At 34.1% G+C, this 27,417-nt stretch overlaps 2 protein-coding genes across 2 annotated transcripts in view; one reads left to right on the top strand and one right to left on the bottom strand.

The window, feature by feature from the left end:
- The window catches only part of LOC106137148 (latrophilin Cirl), a 293,035-nt gene that overhangs the window by 134,371 nt on the left and 131,247 nt on the right, over positions 1–27,417 (top strand). The window lies entirely within an intron of this gene.
- Positions 23,824–27,357, bottom strand: LOC132903396 (uncharacterized). The gene is made up of 2 exons (XM_060951677.1): positions 26,494–27,357; positions 23,824–25,377 (listed from the first exon to the last, which is right to left on the bottom strand). Exons 1-2 carry the CDS (start codon positions 26,686–26,688, stop codon positions 24,178–24,180), a joined length of 1,395 nt encoding a protein of 464 aa, XP_060807660.1. The 5' UTR covers positions 26,689–27,357; the 3' UTR covers positions 23,824–24,177.

Consider the following 27,417-nt stretch of genomic DNA (forward strand, 5'->3'; position numbering starts at 1 on the left):
CTTGAATTGAAAATAAGCCTATGCAAAGTTTGCGGGGGTGAGTTGAGACTAGCTTCGTGTAAAACCTTACATACCCAATCCAGGATCACAGTCAAAGGGCGTAGGTACCCTGGGTTCTACAGAGAAGAGAATATAACCTGGAATTTCGCCAGGGTAAACAAGATTCTTTTTTATTATTGGCATTAAAAATTACCCTGGTATTTCTTTGAAGCATTGAAACATCAGTAAAGCATTTTGTATTAGTATTTATGCATTTAGTGCCCACATTTCCCATTTATATTTAATTTTAACCAGGTCAATTTAAAAAAGGGTTGACAGAAGGTATTGATTATACTAAACTGTAGCTCATAAACGGTAGATAATTGGTTAATTGGCATAATTACATGTTTAACTATTCTATTCATGGGTTAATACTTTAGTCTGTACTAACTTTCGCATCGTTTCCATGGGAATTTTTCAATGGTGAAAAAATACATATAGTCACGGGGTAGACGGAGCCAAAAGTCTTGAAAAGACTGATAGGCACGTTCAGCTATTTGGCTTGATGATAGAATTAAGATTCAAATAACGGCAGGGTGATAGCCCATTCCCTAAAAGAAGAATCCCAAGTTTATTTGCCTATACCTTAGTCGCTTTTTACGACATCCATGGGAAAGAGAAGGAGTGGTCCTATCATTTCTTATTATTGGTGCCGGGACTCACACCAAAAATCCATAACTTTTTCCATAATAAGGTGATCTTCCTAACATTTTAAGTAATAGCTGACCGTAACAAAAGATACATTCAAACACCACCCTTTCTATCTAACAAGATATAATCTCGGAGAAATTTTCCGGGAAACGGTCTAAAAATTCTATATTTTGCCCAGGAAAATATAACAAAAATGGCAAGCACTTACTGGCATAAGTTTCTCATTTCTAATACTATTAATACTTGTCTAGAATCCAGAAGATGGATTTAGGAATTAGCATAACATTAGGAGATTGCGAGAAGCTAGTGTTAGGCAGGATCTAGACTAGTCTAGGTAACATTTATTTTGCTCGGAGCTGAGTATGTTGTTAGAAGATAGTGTTAACTTGATTTATTTTGCTTCGAAATGAAAAATGGCCCTTGAGTTTGTTAGATTTCGGATGGATTCGAACTTCCAAGTGCCTAATAAAATCGAACTTTATGAATAAGAAAGTTTGTATGTACATTTTTTTTTACGTACTTTTTTATATACGGGACAAATTATACAGATTAAATTAGCCACGAAGTAAGTTCAAGATTTGTGTTACGAGATACTAACTCAACGATAGTATTTTTTATAATAAATACTTATTTAGATAAACATCCAAGACCCAGAACAATCAGAGAAAGCTCGTTTCTCATCATGCCCTGGCCGGAATTCGAATCCGGGACCTGCAGTGTCGCAGACAAGCACACTACCGCTGCACCACATAGGCCGTACTTACTTGCAAATGTAACTTAATCCATAGTGAAGTCTTTTTTTACATAAGCGAAGACGCGGGGTGTAGCTAGTGATTATCAGGTTTAAAGAACTTTATTTCTCATAAAAAATACAATGGTATTTCACTTACTGAGAAAATATTTTATCTATGAGGGTCTGTAACATTTATGTTGGTTCATTGTTCACCTCATCACTCTTTATACATCAACCTCACTGATTTAATTTCTAAACAATTATTTAGTACTAAGGAAGATGTAGGTGTAGTTCCTGTAGGATTTTCGATAAATTACTATACCTTTACTAAAGAAAAGCCGCGAGTATGTAAGAAACTTGTAAAAGTGAGAAAATATTCGGTTGAAAATATTTTATTCTAGAAGATTAATATCGATATATTAACACGTATCAACGTTGAAACCACTAAATTAATTACAAAGCATTCAAATTCTCTGTATTTTGCGTAATTGCATTAGTGAAAGATTTCTATAGTAAGGTACAGGAAGCGTACCCGGGTGAAGCAGTTAGCGTACACAGCCCCCGGAAGCACGGTTAGGCCCGCTCGGGGCTTTTATGGGGTTCCTGTTGGCAAATTAATGTGCTTAAAAAGGGAGATTTTAGTATGTAGGTCAGTTTGTTTTTCAATCTAAGAAAGTTTAATTTACAAAAAAAAAAAACTTTCTGCTTTGCCATAATTTTATACATACATTACATACATATGGTCACGTCTATATCCCTTCCGGGGTAGACAGAGCCAACAGTCATGAAAAGACTGAATGGCCACGTTCAGCTATTTGGCTTAATGATAGAATTGAGATTCAAATAGGTGCCGTGTGGTTCCCGGCACCAATAAAAAAAAGAATAGGACCACTCCATCTCGTTCCTATGGATGTCGTAAAAGGCGACTAAGGGATAGGCTTACAAACTTGGGATTCTTCTTTTAGGCAACGGGCTAGCAACCTGTCACTATTTGACTCTCAATTCTAACATTAAGCCAAATAGCTCTATGCGGTCTTTTCAAGATGCAGTTTTTTTGCCCTGTCTACCCTGCAAAGGATATAGACGTGATTATATGTATGTATGTAGTTAAAATGAAAAATTAACTCAATTACATTTACCTACAGTAAAATTACTTTATGACTATAAATAGTTAATTGGTTTAATATAAAATTGGTAGAAATTTGTCCCCGACTGTACATTTGTAACCCCTACGCAACTCTCCAGGGATGCTCACATTAATTTGGACAGAAGGATAATTTAATTTCGGGAGTGACGACTGGAGAGAAATTTCAGGGAATCAATATTGTAGCAGTAAATTAAATAAATAGAATCAAAGGCATTCCTTGAACTAGGTATTGTGTCGTGTGGGCGCCGGGAAACACATTCAAAAGATGTTGGAGAAAAACATTATTTTATGACATGGTTGACTGGTAGATAATACAATTTTATTTTGTACAATAAAGTTTGAATAAATAAATAAATATTTTGAGTATGCTTGTGACAAAAAGTATAATTATTTTTTTTCTCTCATAAAGTTTTGTAAATGGAAACTGTGTTTTTGCAGTGGAAATATTATCTTTCAAAGAATGAATTCAAATAAAATTTTGAAGTAGTTCCCTTGATTTGATAAATGTTGGTGAGTTTTTTTTTAATATCTCTGAAGATCTTCATCGGATCCTTGCATTTAATATCTATATCTTTTCTGAAAATATGACAAATTCATGTCACAATGAAAATCGTATTAAAATAGCGTCAGTTGTGTTTTCGTGAACATGTGGTTCAAAAATATAACTATTTTTTAAGAAGTTTGTTTTGAAAATGAAAGAAGTCATGAAAAAGCTATACTTTCAATTCTTTCCTTTTTCCTGTTAAAGTTTATAGAATTACTTATACTCGTATTGATGTTGATAAGTCGGAACTTCTTTTTTAATTTTTGGCAGTCATGCTTACAACAATCTGCACCTTTTCCCTGCAAAGGCGTACAAATTGTAAGGCTTAAATTATAATCTTAATCAACCTTCAGAATTGATACCCTGAATCGATTTCCGAAGTGGCTTGACGCAGGGTTGGTCCCAACAAAAGATCAAATTATTTATGGCGTTGGCATACCACTGTGGCTGAATTTAATCATGAATTTGGATAGCTCTATTCATGCGAAATCAAAACTACGAGTTGAATTAGTAGTGGGTGATTAATGGGCTCCGAAGGGGAAATAGGGTGCCTAATTGAAGTGAAAGTGGATTTTTGTGTAGAGGCCATTTTGGATTTTTGGTAAGTGACAATTAATATCATAGATACTAAGTACGTTCAAAATAAATTCATAAAAACATATCTTAGTTTGTATTGTGGTCTAATGGAGATACTGTTAGAAAATAATATCCTAGTCGAGTGAAAATTAAATAAATAATTGTTAACTTTAAATATTTCAACGTGTCATATATTTTTGCGAAATCTTTTTTAAACTGTTCTTCACACGACTTCTTTAGCTTTGAAGGAAACAGCAAAAGCTGAAAAAATGCAATTAATGTATTCATTCATGATTGATTCATTAATTTTTAAATTTCCAAAAACTAGAATGAGTTGTTTAAAAACAGCTATTTCTCCACATCTAAAAAAATCTATTTCTATGTAAAATCTCAATCTACAAACCACGAGAAATATTCAAATACCAAAGACAAAAGGAACTAACGTTTTAATCTATGTCAACTGGCAACTTAAACTTACATAAATGCAGAGGATATTGACTCTTAACCAATTGGTATAAGAGTGTCGCAAAATGCAAAAGTAAAGTGGTTTATATCAGTATTCAAGAATCGTAGGGCACGTCTGATTGGTTGAACGCTAGGGGGGGATAAGACAAAGATTTGGCCGTAATCGTGACGCCTGGATGGATAACTTTAAATTTAATTTTGACGGTTAAAATCTCATTCTTGATTTAAATTATCGGTGATAAATATTTAATATAGAGGGAAAGAGAGAGATCACACGTTCTTTCTCATTTTTTACGATCCCGAACCTACCTATCTTTCGCGGCCTAAAGTACGTTTAATATTTAAAACTTGATTGACTTAATATTTGAGAATTTTATTATGGGATATAACCCAAAACGACACACTTGTAATACTATGTAAGACTAAAATGGGTCAGAAAAAGTTAATTTTTCATCATGATCCGATCACCTGACTGGGTATCGTACCCGAGACCTTGTGAATATTTTACCACTGCGCCGTCAAATCAATAATAGGTACTTTTGTATTAGCACAAAATTATTGGAATCTCGTTCACATAAAATGAAATAATTTTCTATTTCCAAGAAGCCCGTATTTTTCAAGATGTTGTTTACCTTCATTTATTGTCTGAGTGTCGGGGTGCCTACTATTTGTTTGTTGAATTTAAATAAGGCATTTTTGCTTATTTTCTGATTTTATTTTAGCAAGAAAAACATAGGTGTTTGGCTGCCCAGGTAGATACATTTTAAGGCAACAAAGAGAGAGGCTTTATTTATTGGGGATGCTTCGTTTTCTTGCTGCGTGGTTAAGATTAGGACCACTCCGTCTCTTTCCCATGGATGTCGTAAAAGATGATGAAATAGCCTAATAAAATTCTATTTATCACTACATAGTATAAAACAAAGTCGCTATTTTAGTCTGTTTGTCTGTATGCTTAAATCTTTAAAATTACGCAACGGATTTTGATGCGGTTTTTTGTAACAGGTAGAGTGATTCAAGAGGAAGGTTTTTATGTATAATAACATTTATAATTTTGCACCCGTGCGAAGCCGGGGCGGGTCGCTAGTTTCTTTTATAACTATGAACTATGTCTCGTAACTGTTTAAATTTCTGTGCAATAAAGATATTACAAACAAACAAATAACCTTGATATTCTTTTAGGCGATGTGCTTGCAATTTGACTCTCAATTCCATCATTAAGCCATATAGCTGAACGTGGCCTTTCAGTCTTTTCGAGACTGGCTCTATCTACCTGTAAGGAATAAAGACATGATTCTATTTATGTAGGTATCTATAATTTCTTCTTTTAAGCGATGACCTTTCACCCGCTCTTTCTTTAATTCAATCATTAATTCAATCAGCTGTACGTGACTTGGACAAACATAGATTCTAAGGCCAATATCACTAGATCTACATCTTTGAGAGCAGCATCATACCCGTATTTCTTCTCGAAATCCCAAAGATCTTATGATCTAATAGTTCATTCACAATTCATTACCTCTCAGGTTAACTAAATGGCCCAGAAACATTAGCGCGAAGGACAATGCTATCTCCAAATGTCAAACTGTCAAATTAATGACTGTCAATATAGCGTTCACGGTAACGACGTTACGATTCACTGGCATGGAAATGATAGTACCGATGGCGTTAATTTTACTCCAATGCTCCAAGCTCTTTTATTGTCTTCAGCCCCTGTAGTATGGCACGCGCGACGCCGTTTTTAACACGCGAAAAACTATCGCTGTTTCGCTTTGTGTTATGACGTGATACGGGATAGCGTGTTATTCGCGCGATAAAAGCGGCGTGGCGCGTATCCGTGTTACGGAGGCAGGTGACGACGACTCAAAAAAAGCCCTTGTTGATAGTACGGTGGTACGGTCTGATTAAAAAATTACAAATGTATTAGCTGTGTCTACGAGTGATGAAGACGTGATTTATGTGTGTATGTATGTAGCAAGCAACTAATTGTTGAACTAACTTTTTCTGATTGCCTGGGTCTTGAATCTTTGTATTATAGTATAGCATCGTTGAGTTAGTATCTCGTAACACAAGACGTCTCGAACAAATGACACAGATTGAGTTAACCTCGAAGTGCTAACTCAATCTGTGTCATTTGTCCCGTATACATACATAATTTCACGCCTTTTACCGGAGGGGTAGGCAGAGACTACATGCCACGATCTCTGCATACTTCTTTCGCTTCATCCACATTCATAATCTTATCATGCAAGCTCAGCGGTTTCGGGTACTCTTAACTGGACCTTTTGCCAGGACGTCCTTGATTTGATCAAAGAGCGTTCGTCTAGGCCTTCCCACTCCTACCTTTCCATCCACACTCTCCTTGTATATTTGCTTAGTCGACCTGCTTTCATTTATTATTTATTTTTTTTAAAGTTTCTTTTTGCTTTTTGTCGATATTCTTGGCAAATTGATTCCGCTAGAAGCAATCTCTTCGCTGATTCCTCAGAATGGAATTCTTTCTGGAGTATTTGCATTTACTTGAGTGTATGGAAGGGAATTTGTTGCTTTGTTCGAGTGTTGCGATAAAGCAATTTCGTTCGCTTTTCTTTTGCTCCTTAGGTTTTATTTATTAGTATTCTTGAGGAGTTACGACGGTTAAGTTGTTGAAATGGAAACAATCCAACTAATGTCGGAATAAAGGAACGCATTTTGTTGCTAATTATTGTATATTTTGGAAGAAGTATGATTGAAAAATTTGGTTAATTGATAGAAGAAATTATTTGATGATTGTTGGTCACACTTGAGAAAGCATCATTTTATGTTTTAAATATTTAAGTTAATTTTGGCTCTAAGATAGCATATATTATATATATATTTCCTACAAAAGTATCTAAAATAATAAAATCTACCAAACAATTTGTAATATTGAAAGGCTCTTTCCGTCCCGCAGGATTTTCGAGAAATTTCCTCTTAGATTATTAAATTTACTCTAAATTATAATCCTACTACTATTATAAAGGCGAAAGTTTGTATGGATGTTTGTTACTCTTTCACGCAAAAACTACTGAACCGATTACCATGAAATTTGGTATGTAGGTAGCTGAAGACCCAGAATAACACATAGGCTGGGTTTCCATGCGGACGAAGTCGCGGGCGGCCTCTAGTAATTAATATAAGGAACTATTGTATATCAAATTTTAAATCTCTAGACCTAGCGGTTTGGACTGTATGTGCGTCATCTGTCAGTCACTCAGTAACCGAAGAGTTTGATCAACACGTGGTGTTGTTTCATTTCCTTGACCTCTTAATTAAAATGTCACAAGTTTTTACTTCGATCGCATTTTGGTTCCAGCTGGGTTTGACATTTACTAACTTATTTAAAATTTACTACCTTATCATTACCATGTTCAATTATACTTCCGAGTGATAGGTCTGTAATTATTGTGGAACTTCCGATGTTTTAGGGAACAAACTATTGCCGTATTATTACTAGCTTATTAGTATTAACACATTAAATAGTACCAATACAAAGACACATCATGTTCACCGAATTTCATTAGTTAGCATACAAAATGTCACCTATGTATGTATTTAGTGAAATTTTTTTTTAGATCTTACATTTTGTCAAATCCTGTCATTCGTATAATTTACTTTTGCTTCTTTGAGTCGAACCACACAAAAATCTTATTAATTTACTACTCAATCTCTATCTGTTGTAAGTATATTCAAAACATCCGGTTGTGAGAAAACTTTGAAAACAACTTTAACAACTATTGTAGTTTAAATCTTTCTCATTCTATCGAAGAGGAAAAATCTAGTAATTTAAATTTAAATCTTGTTGTCTTTCTTACACTAATGATTTCTCATGTATTGTTTTGCATCACTTATTTCATAAACAATAAATTTAGTATCACATAATTTTCAAGTTATGCGCGAAACATTTCTCTATTTTAGTTCTAAAAATATAACATTTCAATGAAAATGAACAAGGTTTCCCAAACGATCGGAACGGCGGCAATTCTCATACATTTCAAATTTCCAACAACCCTACTCTCCATGTTTCCATCATAAATAGATTCAATTTTATGCCTTGAGACAATAAAAATAAATTGCCGTCCTTTATTATCCGATCCGCAACACAAACGGGTGTAACTCCGAAACTTACCAATTGTATCTAACAATGCGAGATTTTGAGAGCAATTTTCAACTGTCAACCCCAGAGAACGGCATTTGGCAACCACGCAGTAATGGCACAATAAATAGTTGCAGCCCTTACCCATCTGTCACTTAACTAGTAAAATATACAGACGTCATTCACGGGCCGCGGTGAAAAATCGCAGCTAGCTTACGTACCCCTGACTTAAATCAGCGACAATCAAACTATTTTGTACCTAACACACTCATTGTTAAGGCAGTTTATTGTTTGCCTGAATACGTGAATAAATTTAAATATTTGTTAACTTAAAATGTAACTCATGTTGCCGGAAATACAGTCTAAATTGCATGGCTGAGCATTTGTTTCTTAGATCTGAATTTGTGATGGTTGAAAATGAATTTTATTGTTCACGAATTAAAGATGGCTTTTGAGGTATTTTTGGTATTGATCGGGCGCGGGGGTTATTTAACTTTGAAGTAGTTCAAAAGACCCCTGATCGGGATTCTGGTGGATTTCTTTTTGGATTAAAGTCCCCATGAATATAATGATAATGGGTTTGGTTATTATGGTTCCGATTTCGTCGCGTGTCGGTTTTTTTCAAGGTTTATAAGAATGACATTCCTAAAGAGTATAATTAAGCTTCTATCAGTCTTTTCAGAGCAACAAGGCGATCACAAGCAGCACCCAAAACATTTCTCATATTAGGAGGGGTTTCTAATGATATGATAAAAATAAACTAACGAATTTATTGACATTGGCGAGTTTCACGAAACTTTAATGAGTTGTCAGGGGTCGTTGTCCTAAAAGTGAAAACACGAGAATAACTGCTTAGCAGCATCACATTGCTTAGATATCAAATGTTTTGTCATGCGCGCAAACATTTGGTCAAACTGTTGACTAAAGTCATTTTTTTCTTTCCAGGTACTGTATGCTTGCCTAATGGACGGGGAATGGAGGTGAAACGAGATTTATGGTATGTTTGTATATCACGTGCTTTTTTGGTTTTCTTCACGGTGTCATCATCATGTTATGAAAGAGTATGTGCTAAGGTAGATTTGGTTCAGAAGCCTTTGGTTGTACCATGGTTTTTATTATTATTTTCGTAGGTCAATCTTTCATTCAGAAAGTGGACTCCAGGCATCAAAGCAAAGCGCATAGTTGCAGCGGGTGCAACTAAGACCATGCTAAGATAAATAAAATAGCAGATTCTTTTTAGTTAAACATAAAAATGTATATGGTCTATTTTGCATTGAGGGGAGAAAGCACTGTAATTTGAATGTGAAATTTATGTAAATCTCCTTCACACCTTGAGTGTTTCGTTTCAACCGAGATGCAAGTTTAGGAGATAAATCTACGCGTGCAGACAAAACGTCCATGTAAAATTATCTAAGGGCGTTTGCGTAAAAATAAACCAGACTGGTCATAATAATAAAAGTTTGAACAAAAATAATTTTATCTTAGAAATTCTTCTTCTTTAAGAAAATTTCACACTGAACTTAAAAATCAAATTTGCGTACAATTTTTGGTACAATATCATGTCGAGGCCCTCCCGTGCAACGATAGCCCGCAAGTTTGTTAATCTCAACTCAAATAGCCTGTAATACCCTGATACAAACTTTAACTAGCCTATCAGCGTAGGCTAAGTAAATCTTGTATGTAAATTTGGGTATTTCGCACAACGGTTCAAGGTATAAGCTGGAAATTTCATAGAAAGAGAAATCCTTCACAAATCTTTGCAAAGCCTTGCTTGCTAAGTTCTCTTGACTGGATTTTTTTATAATACTTATTAATAGATACTTACATATATTACGTCCTTATCCCTGAGGCAGGCAGAGCCGACGGTTACCAAACGACTGAAAGGCCACAGCTACCGATACAGTTACAGAGGGCTAAGGCTAAGGTCAAAAATTATTTTTACAGTCAATCAATGACTGTTTTTGTCTTTAACCAATTCTTGATGATTATTATTTTATACAAATGCAGTAAGGTTTAAGTAAAATTACTAAGCACTTACATTAAATAAACTAAGATATAAAACAAGCACAAAATTTAAATTTAAATTTGATCAAATATATAAATATTTATAGTAGTAGTATGTTTATTATATCACCCATACAAAGGTTATCTGCTTAAGCCGATGGACTGTTAGATAATGCTATTAGCATTAAGTCCGCCTATTGTACCTTAAAAATTGTAATTGTCATAATAAACCGAATTTTACTTAAATCTCGTAAACAACACGTCAATTGATATATAAATTTGCAGATGTACAATTAATTTGTCGAATTTGAATATTTTTTTATCGCAACAATTAAAATAAAACATAAAAATATATGTATGTAGGTGTGTAATCGCTGTTGCTATCGAATTAAACCATAATAGAAGCAGGCTGGGAAGATCCGCGGTCTGACGATTATGCATATTAGTTACCAAGTATGCTGAAGTTTCGCACGAACGACTGGGAAGTTTTTGAGATAGACACAATTCACTCAATGACGGTAGCAATTTCAAAGTTATACTTAGTTTGATCACAGCTCCGAATCATGTAATTAACTTATTCAAAGTGAAAATGGGCAAAACATGCATCCTTGTCTTTTATCAAAGATATCTGTTGTTTTTTTAACATGTTGTTGAAAAATCTTAATTTTGTTGTATTTGAATGAAGATGCGATAGACGGTATAAAATTCCGGGTGTAATTTTCCATAAAGATACCTCAAAAATGCAATTTACCAAGTCAATCCTCAATTAAAAGTCAAATCAATCAAAATTTGAAACAAATTAGGTTCCACAGCTTCACCTTTGCTTCGGAAAAGTTTTTCGAAACAACCTCAGATAAATTAACACCAAGCTTAAATTTTAACTTCCCACTTTAACTTTGTTTGGACATTCTTAATTACCCATTATATTGAATTACATCTTTGAGCAACAGCTTGTTTTAGAAACTTCACAGATATTATTTAGAATTTTGATTGAAAGTTTTGATTTCAAGTTAAAATTGTTCTCTTATTAAATTACATGGAATAATGAATAAAGGTAATTTTCTTCTGAAGATTGGGTTTATAACATGGGTAACCTAAACTTGGAGAAATTTAATAAGATTTGGCTGTAAGAATTAACTGAATAAAGTTAATAACATTATAATAATATCTAGTACTCATAAACTAAAAAATCATTAAGGCTATAAATTTAAGAATTGTCAAAAGATACATCATTATGATTAGTACAACATATCTAAAATAATTGACTTTGAAATACACCCTGCGAATCAATATATTTGATTTATTTATCAACAAACAAACCTTTAACTGAATATTGACGATCCAACCCACCTTTGAGTACGTGATGAAAATAAAATAAAATGCTTACCAAGCTTCAATATTGGTGAAGGCAATAAAAAACATCGGAAAACCGTATTCCAAATTCATATTCCAAGTTATAACTGTAATTCCGACACATTTGCCGTAGCGACTCCTAATTTTCTTCTTTGATTCCTTCGTCTACATTCACCCTTGACCCATCATTTGTTATTATTAGCTTCTCCCTTAACATCAATCCAAATGTCGTATCTCCTTCAATTTTTTTATCGAAATTATACTGTACCCACAACTTTTCAAAGCCCAATTTTCCTTGTTTCTATCCGTGCATGATACGCTTTTTCAGAATCCCGCGCGGTGTTACCAGCCTTATATAAATGCTAACAAAATGTCGGTTTCGCGTGATATCGTATACTTATCGTATTTTTACTATTTTGCATACATTACCTATTGGTATGCATATTCTGTAGCTTGTGACTAACCAGGTTTATGTGGTTTTCTTTGCCAAAACAATCCTAAATAGTTGAACGTTCGTATTTACGCTAATTGTTGGCCTAGAAACGATGCTTGGCAAAGACAAAGAAAACAATGTAGCCAGTCATTAATTTTATTATTTGCGCCGTTTCTCTGCATTAGCGGGCTTTGTAATAAACATGATTTATTCTTTTTATTTCCCCTTAACCTCGCTGCGGGATGAGGAATTTAAAAGAGAAAAACGAATCGAAATAAAGCTTACAATTTTAAATGAGTTCAGAAAACTAAAAGACATTTCGAGCCGAATTTGAAATGAAACCTCAAAAGTAGGTGGTCCTTATTATTAATGAATAGATAAATCCCAAGGAGAGTAATGAATTGAAATATTAGTCTCAAGCAAATGTAAATTAGGCTAGAATTGAATAGTTAATAATGGTTCCATGAATATTGCGATTACAAATTCGTACAGTTCACTATATTGACTATGTAATGAGAAGGATTAATTTTGATTAATAAAGTGGAGGAGAAAGTCAAATCAATTCAGTTCATATGAAATATGCTAGAGTTTTTATATACTAAGGACGGGAAGATAAAAATTTATATTTATACTATTGAAAGAGAGTATTCGAAAAATGGCGAGAAATTTTAAAAAAAGGGATTTAACGAAAACGCAGTTGCGTGATAATGAATGTTACTAAGACGTCACTGAAGACGAGTAAAGGTCAGAAGCACTTCAACCTAGTGCATTTGGAAATTCCTAGGATTGATTTGGGACCATGGTTTTTTTTCCGCTTCATCCAGATATATCGCTTTCATCATTCAAGCTCATCAATTTAATGCACATTCTACCAGAACCTTCTCGATTTTAAGATTCATTGGACAAGGCTATTCCCCTTCCAAAGTATATTTATTTTAGATATTTGCTGACATTATATGCATGGAAATAAACCTTATAAACAAGACATTTTTATGACCCTTGGTTACTTTTAAACTTGGTTGGTGCAAACGTAAAATTCTTAGAAGCATAAACATCTAAGTTTATTATTTTAATGCTTAGTTATCTCAAAAGTAGATTGTTCGGAACGGGATATTGTTTTGTCTTCCAAATAGCCAAAACAAGTATCATTTATATCAAAACAACGAAAGCTTTACATAAACCTTTCGCTCCTTTCTTACCTGTGGCGCAAATTAAAAACAAAACAGATATTATTCTCCATATGACGACATTTCACGCGAAAATAGATTGCAATACACCCACATATCGGTTACTTAAAAAATATACTAGAATTCAGTTAGATATATTTTTCGGTGGAGTTAATGTTTTCGGTTATAATTATGTTTTCTATTGCAAAAACAGCCCTCTCCAGAGTGACTCTTAAATATAAGTGGATAAAAAAATTATTATATGAAATGTAGGTACTATTATTTTACCCAGAAAATTTAAAGAACTGATTTCCATAATGTTTAATAATTAATGACAAACAATTATTTAGACACCTAAGCAGAAAATATTTTGAGACACTTCTGTGTCCACTCACGCGAACGAATTCAAAATCACGTTTGAACCCAGAAACATTCTCAGAGGATTCACATTATCATAAGTTTGGGTCGTTTTAGCCTGTAATCTGACTTAATCCTAGATCAACGGCTCAAGGCCTTTCTGCCCACCCTTGCCCGACTTTATCAATATGACATTTTTAATTACGTCCCCGGAATTTGGGATACGGCGTGAGATAATTTAGATTTTCGTTCCTCAACTTCTAATAAAGTGAAATGCTCGGCAAAGCTTTATTTAGGTACCGTGAAATTTTGCAGCCATCTTTGTAACCCATATTTGTTTTATTAATATTTGAATAATGAAAGTGTGGTTGTTTTTCTTGCTTCTATTATAAAATTTTGAATAGATAGGTGATGTTATAGATGATATAAGGATTCTATAAGTTACCGTCATATTTTTAGTCTTGTGTTAAAAATATTTTTCTACAACAAACATTGTAAAAAAATAATTTTGAAAGAGTGATAGAAAAATTTATTATGTAACATATACAAATATCACGTATTTGTACCTTACGGGGCAGGCATAGTGAAAAATTTAGATTCATAGAAAGTGACAGATTACTAAACCATCGAATGTTGCCCTTGATGGGATTTTGAAAATAAAATAAATATACGAGACAGATTACACACATCAAGTTAGCCACGAAATAAGTTCGAGACTTGTGTTAGGAGATACTAACTCAACGATAGATACGTCTGCGTTTAGAGAAGCAGCTAGTACATGTTATTTATTATCTTCACTGCCAAACCATAGAGTAAAATACGTGAAAGTAAACAAGACATTCAAGATTCAGAGAAATCCACAAGTTGAGGTCAAGATCCGACTCTCAAATCTTAAAAGATCCATTGTTCAAGCAGCCCCTGAATCTACTTACGTGAGGGGAGGTGGGGGGCCGCGAATCGGAGTGTCTCAAAGAGTTCAGGCGGAGCGCAACTAATTTCGAAATTCTGGTAAAGAGAAATCTTGTTGTTTAATTGGAGTATAATGCACGCAAAATTCATAAGTACTTCAAATTTATAATAAAAAGGAACCTATAAGTTAACTTTATTTCCATAGGCTCTTTTGGTTGGCAATATGTAATCTTATAATTTCCTGCACTCTCTCGCACTCTCACGAAATACCGCGATCTAAAGATTTTGCAATACTAGTTTTGTCCGCATACTCAAACATGTAAAACTTAAAATACCGCTTTTTTTCAGTTTCCATAAAAAAATCAAGGTAAATTTCAGGTTCTGTCAATCGTACACTCAATAACGGAACTCAGCAAAATACAGTATATATTGATGACTGAATTATAAAGTTTATTTATATTAGTTACTCATCAATCTCTTTAAACAATATATTAAGCTATACAGAGTAGACAGAGGCAATAATATCGCAAAGACTGAAAGGCCACGTTCAGCTGTATGACTTAATCATTATTAAGTAGGCATAGAGATTCAAAAATGACAAGTTAGCTTGATTGAGTTCTACAATCTTCATCCAATTCGCACACACTATGTACACGATATTTTTTCTTCGCTACGAGACCAGCATGGAAGCTAAAGCTTTAAAAAATCAGTGCGTCTTTTCTTTAAAAATTCAATGTTGTAGCAGCAGGCGGCGTCTTTGCTTTTTTATCAAGATCCAAGGGGCGCAATGCAATCATGCCGAGCGCCCGGGGTTCGAATTTTTATCGGGTAGAATGTTAAGTTGACAATTATTTACATTTGGCCCATCATGGCGTATTGATTTTGGGTAGGAAGTGTAGAAACTTTCTTTCTTCTTATCCTTACCAGTCTCTTTTTCTCGATATTTTTTTTTTACATTCTCATCTATTTGTTTCAACCGGTCTCCGCTACCGTTAAAATTGACAACAAAATGCTGACTTATACCTGATGAACTACAATTGTCTTAATCTCATAGTAAAAGCATCTCCCTCCGATATGATCATTGAATTATTATAGTTTTAATTGATTTATATCACCCTCGTTACTATCAAAATGTTGAGAGTACTATTGTGACGTCATTATGCGCTTTGATGAACTTTAATTAAGTTATTTATGGACTATTGTCAGCCTTGGCTTTAGTTCCGGGTGGGTCCCGAGCCCGGGGTCCGCATTTGACCAGGAACCTGGATTGGGTAACTCCGGTCATTACACGAAGCGATTCCCATTTGACATCAGGAACCTTTGCAGGAAAACCTGACCCATATTGGATCATGGTTCGCATCCAGTTGCCTCAATGCGTAGGTTTCCTTCCTAACCCTAAAATCAGGAGTACTAAAGTAGGTATAAGTAGTTATATTTGGCGTCATTGGTACCAGGCCGAGGGATTTGAACCTGTGCAACCGGGTTCCTTACCGATTCGACTATCGACTGGTTCACTTAATTTAAAGGTTATTAAGACTTAAAGCAAACACGCCGAGTACAACCGTTCCAAAACTTATATCGGTGTCCAACATCGCCCTTTGAGAAATCTCTCTAGCCTTCTCATTTCCATACGTACACAAATCCAAATCCGAGCGGACTTATTGGCTGTCCCTAGAGCTTTCAATACATTCTACTATATTTATTTACTTGAACAGAAGCTTTCACACGTTGACTGCCAGTCTCTTGAATGCAAAACGGGCGTGGAATATGTTATTTTTACGATATATTCTGTATTGGTCGTGACGTGTGGTTCCAGGCATTTTAGGAAAGTCTCTCACCATATCTTTCCCATGGACGTCGTGAAATGCAACTTAAGAAAAAGCTAATAAACTTGGGATTCATCTAGTAAGCAAAAGGTCACTATTTGAATCTTAGTTCCATCATAACGCCATACAGCTGAACTTTTCAGTCGTTTCAAGACTGTTGGCTGTGTCTACCCCGCAAGGGATATAGACATCAAACAGTAAACTAAGTAAATATACAAGACAAGCCTTTGAAAGCCGAAAGTCTAAATGAACGTAAGTACCTTGATCAAATCTGGGACGTTGGACTAAACCAACATGCTAGCACGAAATGATTGATTAATGTGAATGGATCAACATGATTTTTGTTTATTTACCTTTGTTAAGATTATATTTTTCAGATAGATTTTCTACTTTTTCCGAAATCACATTGTTTGTTTTTAATTATTATGATAGATACATGTATTTCTCTAGACCTAAATTGACCTTTAGACGTCACACCTGAAAAATACAACTGAGATTTACGCCACTGAATTGTCTGCTCGTTTAATCTGCATAGCCAACATTAAGATAACTTTCAAAAACAATTGTTCTTGCTAAAAAAACTCGCTTTAATTAATAAAAATGGTGGCGCAAAATGTCTGCAATTCAAACATGGCGCCCGGCTCGACCAATGAGAGTCGCGCTTTATGTACATATGCTAATGAGTGACAACCCTATGTGAATGGAATTGTCGTGTTAGGGTTGTCATTACGCCGTGAGGTTGCCTCGGCGCTGTTATTTTTACATTTGAATACCTAATTTTCATAGGCTGTGTCATCTTTTGAAGTGTACCTTTGTCATTACAGCCTTTTTTTTAATACTGTTCTTTTTTGTCATCAGAGGTTATAGAAATTCCTACATAAAATTCGATAATCGCTATTTAACATAACGGCACGTCTGCAAAATTAAAATATCCCTTGGCTTGAGAAGACCTAAAAATAATGTTAAGCTAATTGAGGTTCAAAATAATTTTATGTTCATTTAAAGTTTAAAAACCTATCCCTTAGTCGCATACTACCTCCATGGGAACGAGACGGTGTGGTCCTATTCTTATTTTATTAGTGCCGGGAACCACACGGCACCCCCTAAAAGGTGATATACGTTATAACCGGAGGCATTTCCAAAATTTTTACACTCCAGTGAAGTTTCCCCGTTTTTATTTATGCGTGAACATTTTGCCAGTAAATGGGACTCTTAAAATGCAAACTCGATTCATCCCGACTTCCTTTTTATTTACGGCCGTTCCTTACGGGTTACAGGCAATTCCAGGTGCTAAGGCGTGTATTGAGTGATATAAATACATACATATGTATAATGATGTCTATTTCCCTTGCGGGGTTGTCATAGCCAACAGTCTTGAAAAGACTGATAGGCCACGTTCAGCTGTTAAATAAATAAATCGATTTGCATTGAATACCGTAACTAAGAATAGAATAGTTTTATTTTCAAAATTTTATCTACAACATATCAGCTTAGAGTCGCCAGACTGATTGCATGATAAGCAAAAAAATAAAATTAAAAGGACACAATGTATCACTTATTGACGTTGCATTACGTAAATCTAATTATATCTACTACCGCATCCAGAGCCCATGTGTAGAAGAAGCGGAAGATCAAACTACACTGCGGCATTTTAACTGGACATCAATTTACAAATATAGATTAGGTAAAGGCTTATAAACTAAGATTATTTTTTAGGTAACAATACAATCTAAATTTTAGCTTAACTTGAACTTCGAGTCTTAGGCCTGTGTGTAACCCGTAAGAAAACAAGACGTGTGTATATTTCTTAATATGTTACTTATACAAATAGTTATTGAACTAGTCTACATAGAACTTGATTATTCAATAAGGTTTGTTATCATTATTAGACTAGCCCCAAAGTACGATTAATATTATATTTAGAAAATTTAATAGAAGAAATGTAATTGGTTATTGTGTCATTATTTTACCTTCCTATTCATTTAAATTTTTACACTAATAGCTTTGCAACTAACAAAACATAATTGGTCGAAGCGGAAGCCTTAATACAAAAAACTATTACAACTACCAGTACTGTAATATTTAGAGGGAAAGTTGGCATAATCTTCTTTGGAGGACTTAAGCGACTTACGCCGACTTTCTTTGCGAAAAATGTCGAATAGGGCTCATTTAAATATGTACAAAGCCTTCGGTGATATCATTTGGGCTTGTAAGTCGATATTTTCGGTATATTCGTAAAGATGAGTTAGTAATTTTACGCACTGTTAGCTGGGGGCGGTTCGTTCGAGTATGTTCAGTTTTATATATTTGTTTGATATGATTTTGATTTGTTGTGCGTTTTGCATCTTTTTTTTCTGATACGACCTCAAGAGGCATTTTTATTTAGTAGTTACATTAAACGCATGCATAAATTACGCCGCTTTCCCGGAGGGATAGGCAGAGACCACATCTTTCCACTTGCCACTTTCCCTGCATACTTCGACCGTTTCATCCACATTCATGACTATCTTCATGCAAGCTCGTCGGTTTCGGGTGTTCTTGAAATATTTTTGTTTTTCCATAAATTATAAAACGTCAAAGTCATTTTCTTGGAAATATCAAAATCTAATTTTTTATCCCTTCAATAAATGAGGTTTCGAAACCATCAAAGGACTTCAAGGTTCCGGTTAAAGCCATCAGCGTTATTTACTATTTATTAGGTATTAGCTATGTCCCAGGGCTTCGTTCCCGTGGGAACTTCTGGATAAAAAGAACTTATGTTATTCCAGGTTAAATTATACCTATGTTTCAAAACCCGTTCAATAGATTTTGCGTGGAAGAGTGACAACAACTTACTACATTTCACATTTATAGGCAATATAAGAAGGATTTCATATAAAAACTAACATAAAATTGTGATAAAAAATTAAAATTTGCTTTTAAAATTGTAATGATTAATAGATATATAGTAATTGTAATAATTTAATTTAATTTAAAAACGGTTTTATGAATATTAAATTTCTTATACATTCACATAAACTTAGTTAAAAGTTTTTACTGATTCTGTTTCTTCTATTGGATGAGATAATTGCATTTTTTGAGTTCATTTTTAAAATTTCTAGTTCTAAATTAAAGTTAGATACAGCTTTGCCAATAAACAATATACGTCTGCATTTTTCTTATCAATATTGAAAAAAAAACATGTTTGTCCACAAACAGAACACTTCATATTGGACTTGTTTACCCAATGGTAGAAAGCTGCTTCACAAATCATAGAAAATACAGAACTGTTTTTTTATGAACACAATTTCCAAAGAATTTATAGCTGTTTAAACAGACTATGGTGAATTTTTTTCAGTATCACTAACACCACTATAAGCTTTCGCCCGCGGTTTTGTTCATGTGAACTTTAGCTTATCTGTTTTTCTAATGTAAACTTAAGAGTCATAGAAATAAGTCTAGATTTGAAAGTTATCTGTTGTATTTTTATTTTGCATATTTGAATTCAATTGATAAATATGGCTGTAGGTGTTTGCAATGTTGTTATATCAATAATGATAAAACAAGCGTGAATTTAAAATGTTTTATTCAATCATTCAGACGTGACTATATATTTTTTTTTTTTTTTTTTTTTTTTCATTTATTTTGGCACAAACAGTCATAAGTACAAAATAAAATATCTTATAGAACAGTATACAGTATTATAGACCAAACAGTGCCGATTAAGTAAATATTATATGAATTATAATAACTTAAAACTACGCGTGTTAACGAACTTTGTGTTATTTAAATTAAAAGTATGTAACGGGATGCATGCATACAATTAGCATTACACAAAAATCGTAAAGAGTATAAAAATAAAAAATAAAACCGAAAACAATATTAAGAAATCTGTATCAAGATAAATTTTGTACACACTTTGTTATATGTCTATAGACCTTGCTGGTAGACAGAGTTAACAGTCTTGCAGAGACTGCATGACAAAATTGATATTCAAATAGTGACAGGTTAAAATAATCCCAAGTTTATAAGCCTATCCCTTAGCCGCCTTATTCTTTTCTATATTGGTGCCGGGAACCACACGGCATCCTTGCATATCACCTTTTGCGACGCTCAGGATTTTTTCAGCTTCTAACTACCTGGTACAATGTATGACTATGATATAAATAGTTTTCAAGAAACGGCATACATCTGGACGCCCCGTTATCGGCTGGTAATATATGTGCAACGTTCGCATTGCATGCATTTATTTATTGCACACAAGAGTGAGGTAACGGCGCGCTTTGTACTGGCATAACTTAATGAGAGAATAGAAATGGCCTTCCTTATATACCTAGCCAGGATCACAATTTAAGTTAATATTCGAAACACAGTGCACAGAGTTCATATTATGATATATTACGAGTATAATTCAATATTTTATTGCTTTCCCTAAGTAACATAGAAATATCACATGCTTGTTTTTATCCGATTGCTATTTTCTAACGGTTGACTTGTAGAGAATGCTATTAGCATTAAGTTAACCTTTCGTACCTTTGAGGCCCAATAAAGTTTTAAATGAATAAAATTATAAATAATAAAAAATGTTAAAAAAATAAATACAGTCAAACCAGAAATTTGATTGGAATGTGTGTTATTGCAGCTAGCTAACCGTATTGTATTAGGTATAAAATTTAATCATTTTTTTTAAATCCCAATCTATAATTGGAACCTAAAACGAAATATGTATGACAATTGAAAATAACAACCACGGAAATTCTTTATATACAAATTAAATTAATTTCCTTAGCTTACAGAACGACCAAGAGTATTCTTCTGCGCTTTCGTCAATTTGCAACACGTTTCAGGTGTTGCCTTACAATCTACATAAAGATCCGATATCTCCGTGGTTGTATATGTATATCTGCTTTATTTAGAATAGGTGAATTGTTATTTTGAACTATTTGTATCAGTGATCTAGAATAAAGAGTATATGAAATTCGATACATTTTCACAGCTATGCGAACAAAGATAATGAAAATATAGATGAGCTAAGAAAAACCTACGATAAGGAGTGATGAATAACGATGAAGCGTAAGAAGAATGCAGGGATCATGGAAGTCCCTGTCTACCCCTCCAAGAGAAATGTTTGAACATAACGCAAGCTTAAAGTCCGCGAAATTGTATTTCCTATAACATTCTCAATAATCTGGACTAGCATATAATGTCAATGACTTAAGATATAAAACAAAACAAAACAACTCTAATCGAATTTCGGTCCCCAAGGGGTATCAAAAATCGATCAACATTCTTCATACGACTCAAAAATCAATCACGTGCAAGACAAAATTCGAAGGTAGGAAGGTAATTTAGAACGCGAAAATCAATTTTTTTTTAGGAAAAAAATAATAATTTTCTTCGCCTTGAACAAAAATAAACTGAATTAACCGCACTCGCAGCATTAATGGCAATGAATTTAAAAGGTTGATTCATACGCGTCGCGCCGCAGCGTCACTTTAGTTGTACAGTTAAATTAAGCGTGCGTCTATTATAATGTCACACCATCTCTTCTTTCCCTGTCTTGTCCCAGTTGTCTGGGGATCACCATGACCACTTTCTAGAAGGAAAGTTTTTCTAAAAAACGGCTAATAAACTATTGGAACTAGTAAACAAGAAAACAGTCATTGGCAGATGGTTTACAGTAATTTTTTAAAATCACCATTCACCAATGCTTGAGTGAGACTGTAAGACAGTCATCAAAATACGTTAACACCTATATTGCAATTGCAGACATTTTGTAAATTAATTATGTGAAATAATAATATGCTTATTAAATCCATGACGATTTTAACATGAAATCTGTGGCGTTTTTTAAGCGGGAATATTTTGAAGCGGTGTAGCGCATCGGTGTGTATTGACCTTTAAAAATGAACGGTAAACATGCTAAAACCTAATAATGCTCAAGTTTTAAAGTTCACAAATTGTTATTTGATGGTAATTTGGCTAGTGATTAGCACAGATATGGTATAATTAGTCGACTTTTTAATTATTTCAACCAACATACAATGCATACACGAATCACGGCTCTGTCCGAAGGGATAGGGGATAGAGGGATAGGGGACTACATTTTTCCACTTGCATCGATCCCTGCATACTTATTTCTTTCGTTTCATTCACACTCATAACTCCCTTCATGCAAGCTTCGGGTACTCTTAGCCAGGACTGCTCACCAGCCTGAGACACACTCTGCGTTACACCTGCTTATCGTTCACTTTTTCGTTATTGGTGGCGAGGTCTGTGCAAATAGTTTAAAACCATTGACATGACAATGAAGCCATACAGCTGAACGTGGCCTTTAAGTCTTTTCAAGACCGTCGGCTCTGTCTACCCCGCAAGGGATATAGACATAAAAATGTATGTTTGCAAAAGAAAAGATAAAACAATGCGCACAGGTGTTTCATGTTTGATTTTCGCGGCGGTAGATGGCGCTGTAATAAATCATCTTTAAGTGAGCCCCAAGGCCTTTGTTCTCGTTTTTGCTGCTTGCCATCAAATCCCATTAGTATACCTAATGAGTCTAGCATTCATTTCGTTTTTCGCTCGGTTGGAGGCAATTAATTAAGCCGAGGTGTTAATGGCTTTAAAACTATGATGGAGCTTTTGGATTATAATTTGTAGGGATTAGTTCGTATTGTTGTACAATGTTGACGGAAGTGTTGTTACAAGTTTTGGCAGACGTCTTTATCCGTATGGGGTAGATAGTCTCTAAATACAAACGCCACGTTTAGTGTGATTCAAAGATATCTTTATAAACCAGAGTCGAAACGAATATTCCCAAGTTTATAAGCTTGGGTGACTTATAATACGATCTATGAGAGACAACAAGAATACATTATGTTTTTTTTTCTAGCTGACCAGCGTTAAAAGACTATCGTAGTAATCTTGAATTTTTCCTTGTATTTAGACCTTGTGATTTTCAAAGTGCCCATCAATTTTTTTTTATATATTTAAAAATGATATAATAATGATATTATTAAAACTTAAATATCAGAATATCAACATAAAAGCGAGCACATCAAAAGTTCCAAAACAAAAGCGTTTCTGTAAAGATACAGTAATGAGAAAAACTAAAATTTATCTCGTGTCTCGCCCGTAAAACTGGGGAATGAAATGTAGCATAGCTGGGTTGTAAAAACTAAGGAGAGTCGGATTGTGAAGTGAGTAATGTTTGTAGTTTAACACCTGGAATAGAGTAACCATAAAATAGTTTTGTGGGCGGACAACTGAAGGAAATGAACGAAAATACAAATAAATATTAGATGTATCTATGTGGCGTGTGATCGGTTAAGCTGCCCGAACAGAAATGCGTGATGCGCAAGTTGAAATCCTACCGCGATCGTTCATCGATCCTACTATATAGTTTTCTTAGTTATGACATAGTCTTTAGTTCCATTGCTAATTGATGCTGTCGACGGTGAGGGAAAACATTATGAAAATACCTACAGCCTACACATATAAACAACTGGATTTATTCCAGTCGGATACCACTATTTGTGATCCTCCTACCGTGAGTATTATTAACAATTTCTCGTCTGATCCCACTTGCAGTTTGTACGTCCCAACGGATCCTACTACATTCTTGCAAAGTTAAAAAAGGGGTATGTACAGTCAGGAAAAAAGTCATTCGTTAAAAATCAACATTCATTTATTTACAACAATTATCACAGATATCATAGAAAAATAAATCATCACAGAAAACACTTTACATTTAAATTAAAACTATCAAATATTAATTACAACGACTAGCTTCAAATCAACTTGTTATCTTAACTAAAAATATAGATAAGTCATTCATATAATCTGTATATAAAAATTTACAAAATAAGGAAATAAAATAAAAAGAAATCATAATCTTAACTTTTCCAGGCAGTGACCAACTGTGATTTTACCTGACAAAAGTTCATTAGTTACGTGTTTAAACCAGTTGTCGTTAGCAATCACTTTGGTTAGTCTTCGCTTCGGGTTCGGCAGCTCAAAATTATGCTTTTTAATGTTAACCTTTTGAAGACTGGCATCATCTTTTAAAACTTTTAAGAGTTGAAATAAATTGGGTTTCTTTGGCAGAGTACTGTTTAGTTTTTTATGCCAAGATTCTACAGCATTGGTTGTGCGGTGACGTTGATTATGAACACACCAAATGTTGACAAAATTTTCGTCTTCCAGCCATTGTGTCACCATATAATCGTTGAATTGTTGAATTTCATTAGATTCAGGACTGTCTTCCATTAAATAGCACCACCCGTCTGAGATGAATTCTCGAGGTAGCAGCGGCAGGAGAGCTGAGAGCGCTACATGTTTTCGGAGTCTCTTTTCTTTAGTTAAATTTAGCGCTTTAGCCTTCTTCCACACGTTGTGTGAAAAATGAAAGTAACATCCTTTTACTTCGACTGAAGGGAAAACTTTTGATATGGCATTCATAGCCGCTTGTTCATAATCTGTCACATATATCAACGGTTCCCAATCTGGAATATGTTCCTTTAATACTTGAAAAAGTGTTGTGTAAATTTCTTCAGTTTTTCTATTCAGCAACACGTACATTAAAGGCACTATTCTTGTGTGCTCTTCATTGCTTCCGAGATCGCCGTGTATAGAATAAAGTTGTACAAATGGTTTTGGGCAGCACTCAAAAGTTCCGTCACTAAAATAAATCTTGATATGTTTAATTTGTTCCAGGACTTCGCTATCAGCAAAAACTATAATTCGAGTTTCGGAAGATTCATTATAGTAGTCGGCAAGAACAAATTCCTTGAACTGCAAAGGAACTATAACTTCTTCAGGCAAATTGCATTGTATTTTTGTCACTCCGGCTTTCTTATTTCTGGCATTATATAAAGAAGATTTTATGTTTCCGAATGACGGAAGCTTTTTTAAGAGATCCAAGCCTGCATTTTCGAATTCTGACATAAAGTTGTTGTAAATATTGGGTATTGGTGAAAAATTCGAAGATAGAACCTTTTCTCGGCATTCATGTAATTTTTGATCTACTACATTTTTTATTTCGTCCGGCTTACATTGGTGACTTTTTTCTTTTATAATGTTGTTTTCCTGATGAAAAAAAAAACTTCAAGTTAGATTACACACTTTAATGAATAATAATAATACTGTTAGACTAATCCACACAGCGCCATCTAGCCCCAAGCTAAGCAACTAAATGCTTATGTTATGCGTGCTAGATTAACGGATATTCCTACTATTTATAATAGTTTTTTTTGTTGTATATATGTCGCAGTCATCTGGTTGAATCTACTATTTGATTGAATGACTAGCTCCTATATTGAATGACGATATTCAATTGAATGACTAAAGGACAATTCGTCAAGTCGTGTAACGTTTAACGTCTTGACTGAACGTCATTTAGCGAAGTCGTTGAATGGGATATAGCCCATTTTGTAATGTTTGGTTAGGATGACCATGAGTTCGCAACTTAAAAGTTAACCTTACTTTAAATAAAAATAAGTTAATTATAAAATATCTCGTTAAATAGAATCTGTACGACTTTGTAATATTTGATTAGGGTGAACATAAGTTCGCTAATTTCGTAAAATTAAAAAGGTAACCTTACTTTACATAACAAAAATGAGGACATGATATGTTGCAGGATAATATGGCACACCTTATTTATGATATCACAAATAAGGCACTTTAACGCTAATTTAATCGAAAAGAATTTCAATACAGTGCTTTCTGTGCAAGCTGTTTGACGCCACATTTGTTTTGGTGACTACTAGCGCTGCAGTGGGAAAAAAATGAACTAAATTTGAATCACCTGACTGATTTTACGTCCGCCCTGTTCAAAGAGCTATGTTACAATCAGCTAACTAGTTGGACGTTGAGTGACGCTTGTTCTATCAACGTTTAGCCTAGTGATTCAATTGAATATCGTCATTCAATAAAGGAGCTAGTCATTTAATCAAAAAGCAGATTCAACCAGATGACTGCGACATATACACATTATACATAGTAACACCCAGACCCATCACAGATAGTAAAATTCATCATTTCATTTTCTGCCCGGCCGGGGATCGAACCCGGGACCCGTGCATAGCAAACCCGCCATGGTGACCACTACGCTACTCAGGTCGTCAAAATGAATCAATGAATGAGCCAAAAAATTAAAGCAAGTCAGTTCGTTATTTTATGTGGATATAAAGTAGCTCATACCTTTATATTTATATATGCCGGGCACTTTTTGCGCCAATTCACGCATCTCCACGTAATACATCCACTTTTGAATGTTATTTTCTTAGTATATTGGTAACCAGCCCGCAACAAAACTGCACCACCGTTCCTCTGTATAATTGTGAACTCACCACCAGAGTTATTAGAGGTAGAGGGCTTGCTATTACCTTCTGACATTTCCTAAAACGAATAACATTTTCATTATTATACATCAATTAAAAACATAAAGTTCTAGGATAATGATGATAATAAAATTGATGTGTTGAAATAAACGTTAATCTTTTCTATAAACGAAATATAACTATTCTCTGCCATGCCTTAACTGTTCTATAACAATAAAACTTTGTAAATGAAAATAGAATTTAATAAATCTATAGCAATCGTTTAATATTACAAGATGCGTACTTACTGTCTAGTAATTCACTTCAACACGTCACGTACAATGAGATGCACATAATTTCACATTGGAAAGCAAAATGACGACTGGCAATTAGAATAAAGATAACCCCTTTCTCAAGGTCAACTAGCTCTAAGTATGAAACAATTCCTGGAAATATTAGTTATACTTGTCTCTGATTGGATGGACAAGCGCGCCTACTACGTTCGCAGGTAAAAAAGCTGCATGTATGGCTATTATTACTTTTTTTAAATTAGTATCATTATGATAGTAGAAATTATGTTACTGGCTGTACTAAAAATATGTTTAAACCACTAGTAGGATCAGAATGGAATATATAATAAATTAAAAAAAGTTGATCCCACTGGTATATTATGCAAGTGGTATCCGACGGGAATAAAAAAATAAATAAAATAATCGTGATCCCACTGGGATCAAAACTTAGTAGTATCAGACTGGAATAAATCAACAACTGGATGTGTAACCATGATCGAAGGATGAGACCTCTA

Source organism: Amyelois transitella, chromosome 25 (genome assembly GCF_032362555.1).
Source record: "Amyelois transitella isolate CPQ chromosome 25, ilAmyTran1.1, whole genome shotgun sequence".
Taxonomy (NCBI): Eukaryota; Metazoa; Arthropoda; class Insecta; order Lepidoptera; family Pyralidae; genus Amyelois; species Amyelois transitella.

Coding starts and splice junctions, on each gene's coding strand:
- LOC132903396 (XM_060951677.1), bottom strand. CDS start 26,688: ATGTCAGAAGGTAATAGCAAGCCCTCTACCTCTAATAACTCTGGTGGT. Junction 25,378..26,493: donor CGGCATATATAAATATAAAG/GTATGAGCTACT, acceptor TTTTTTCATCAG/GAAAACAACATTATAAAAGA.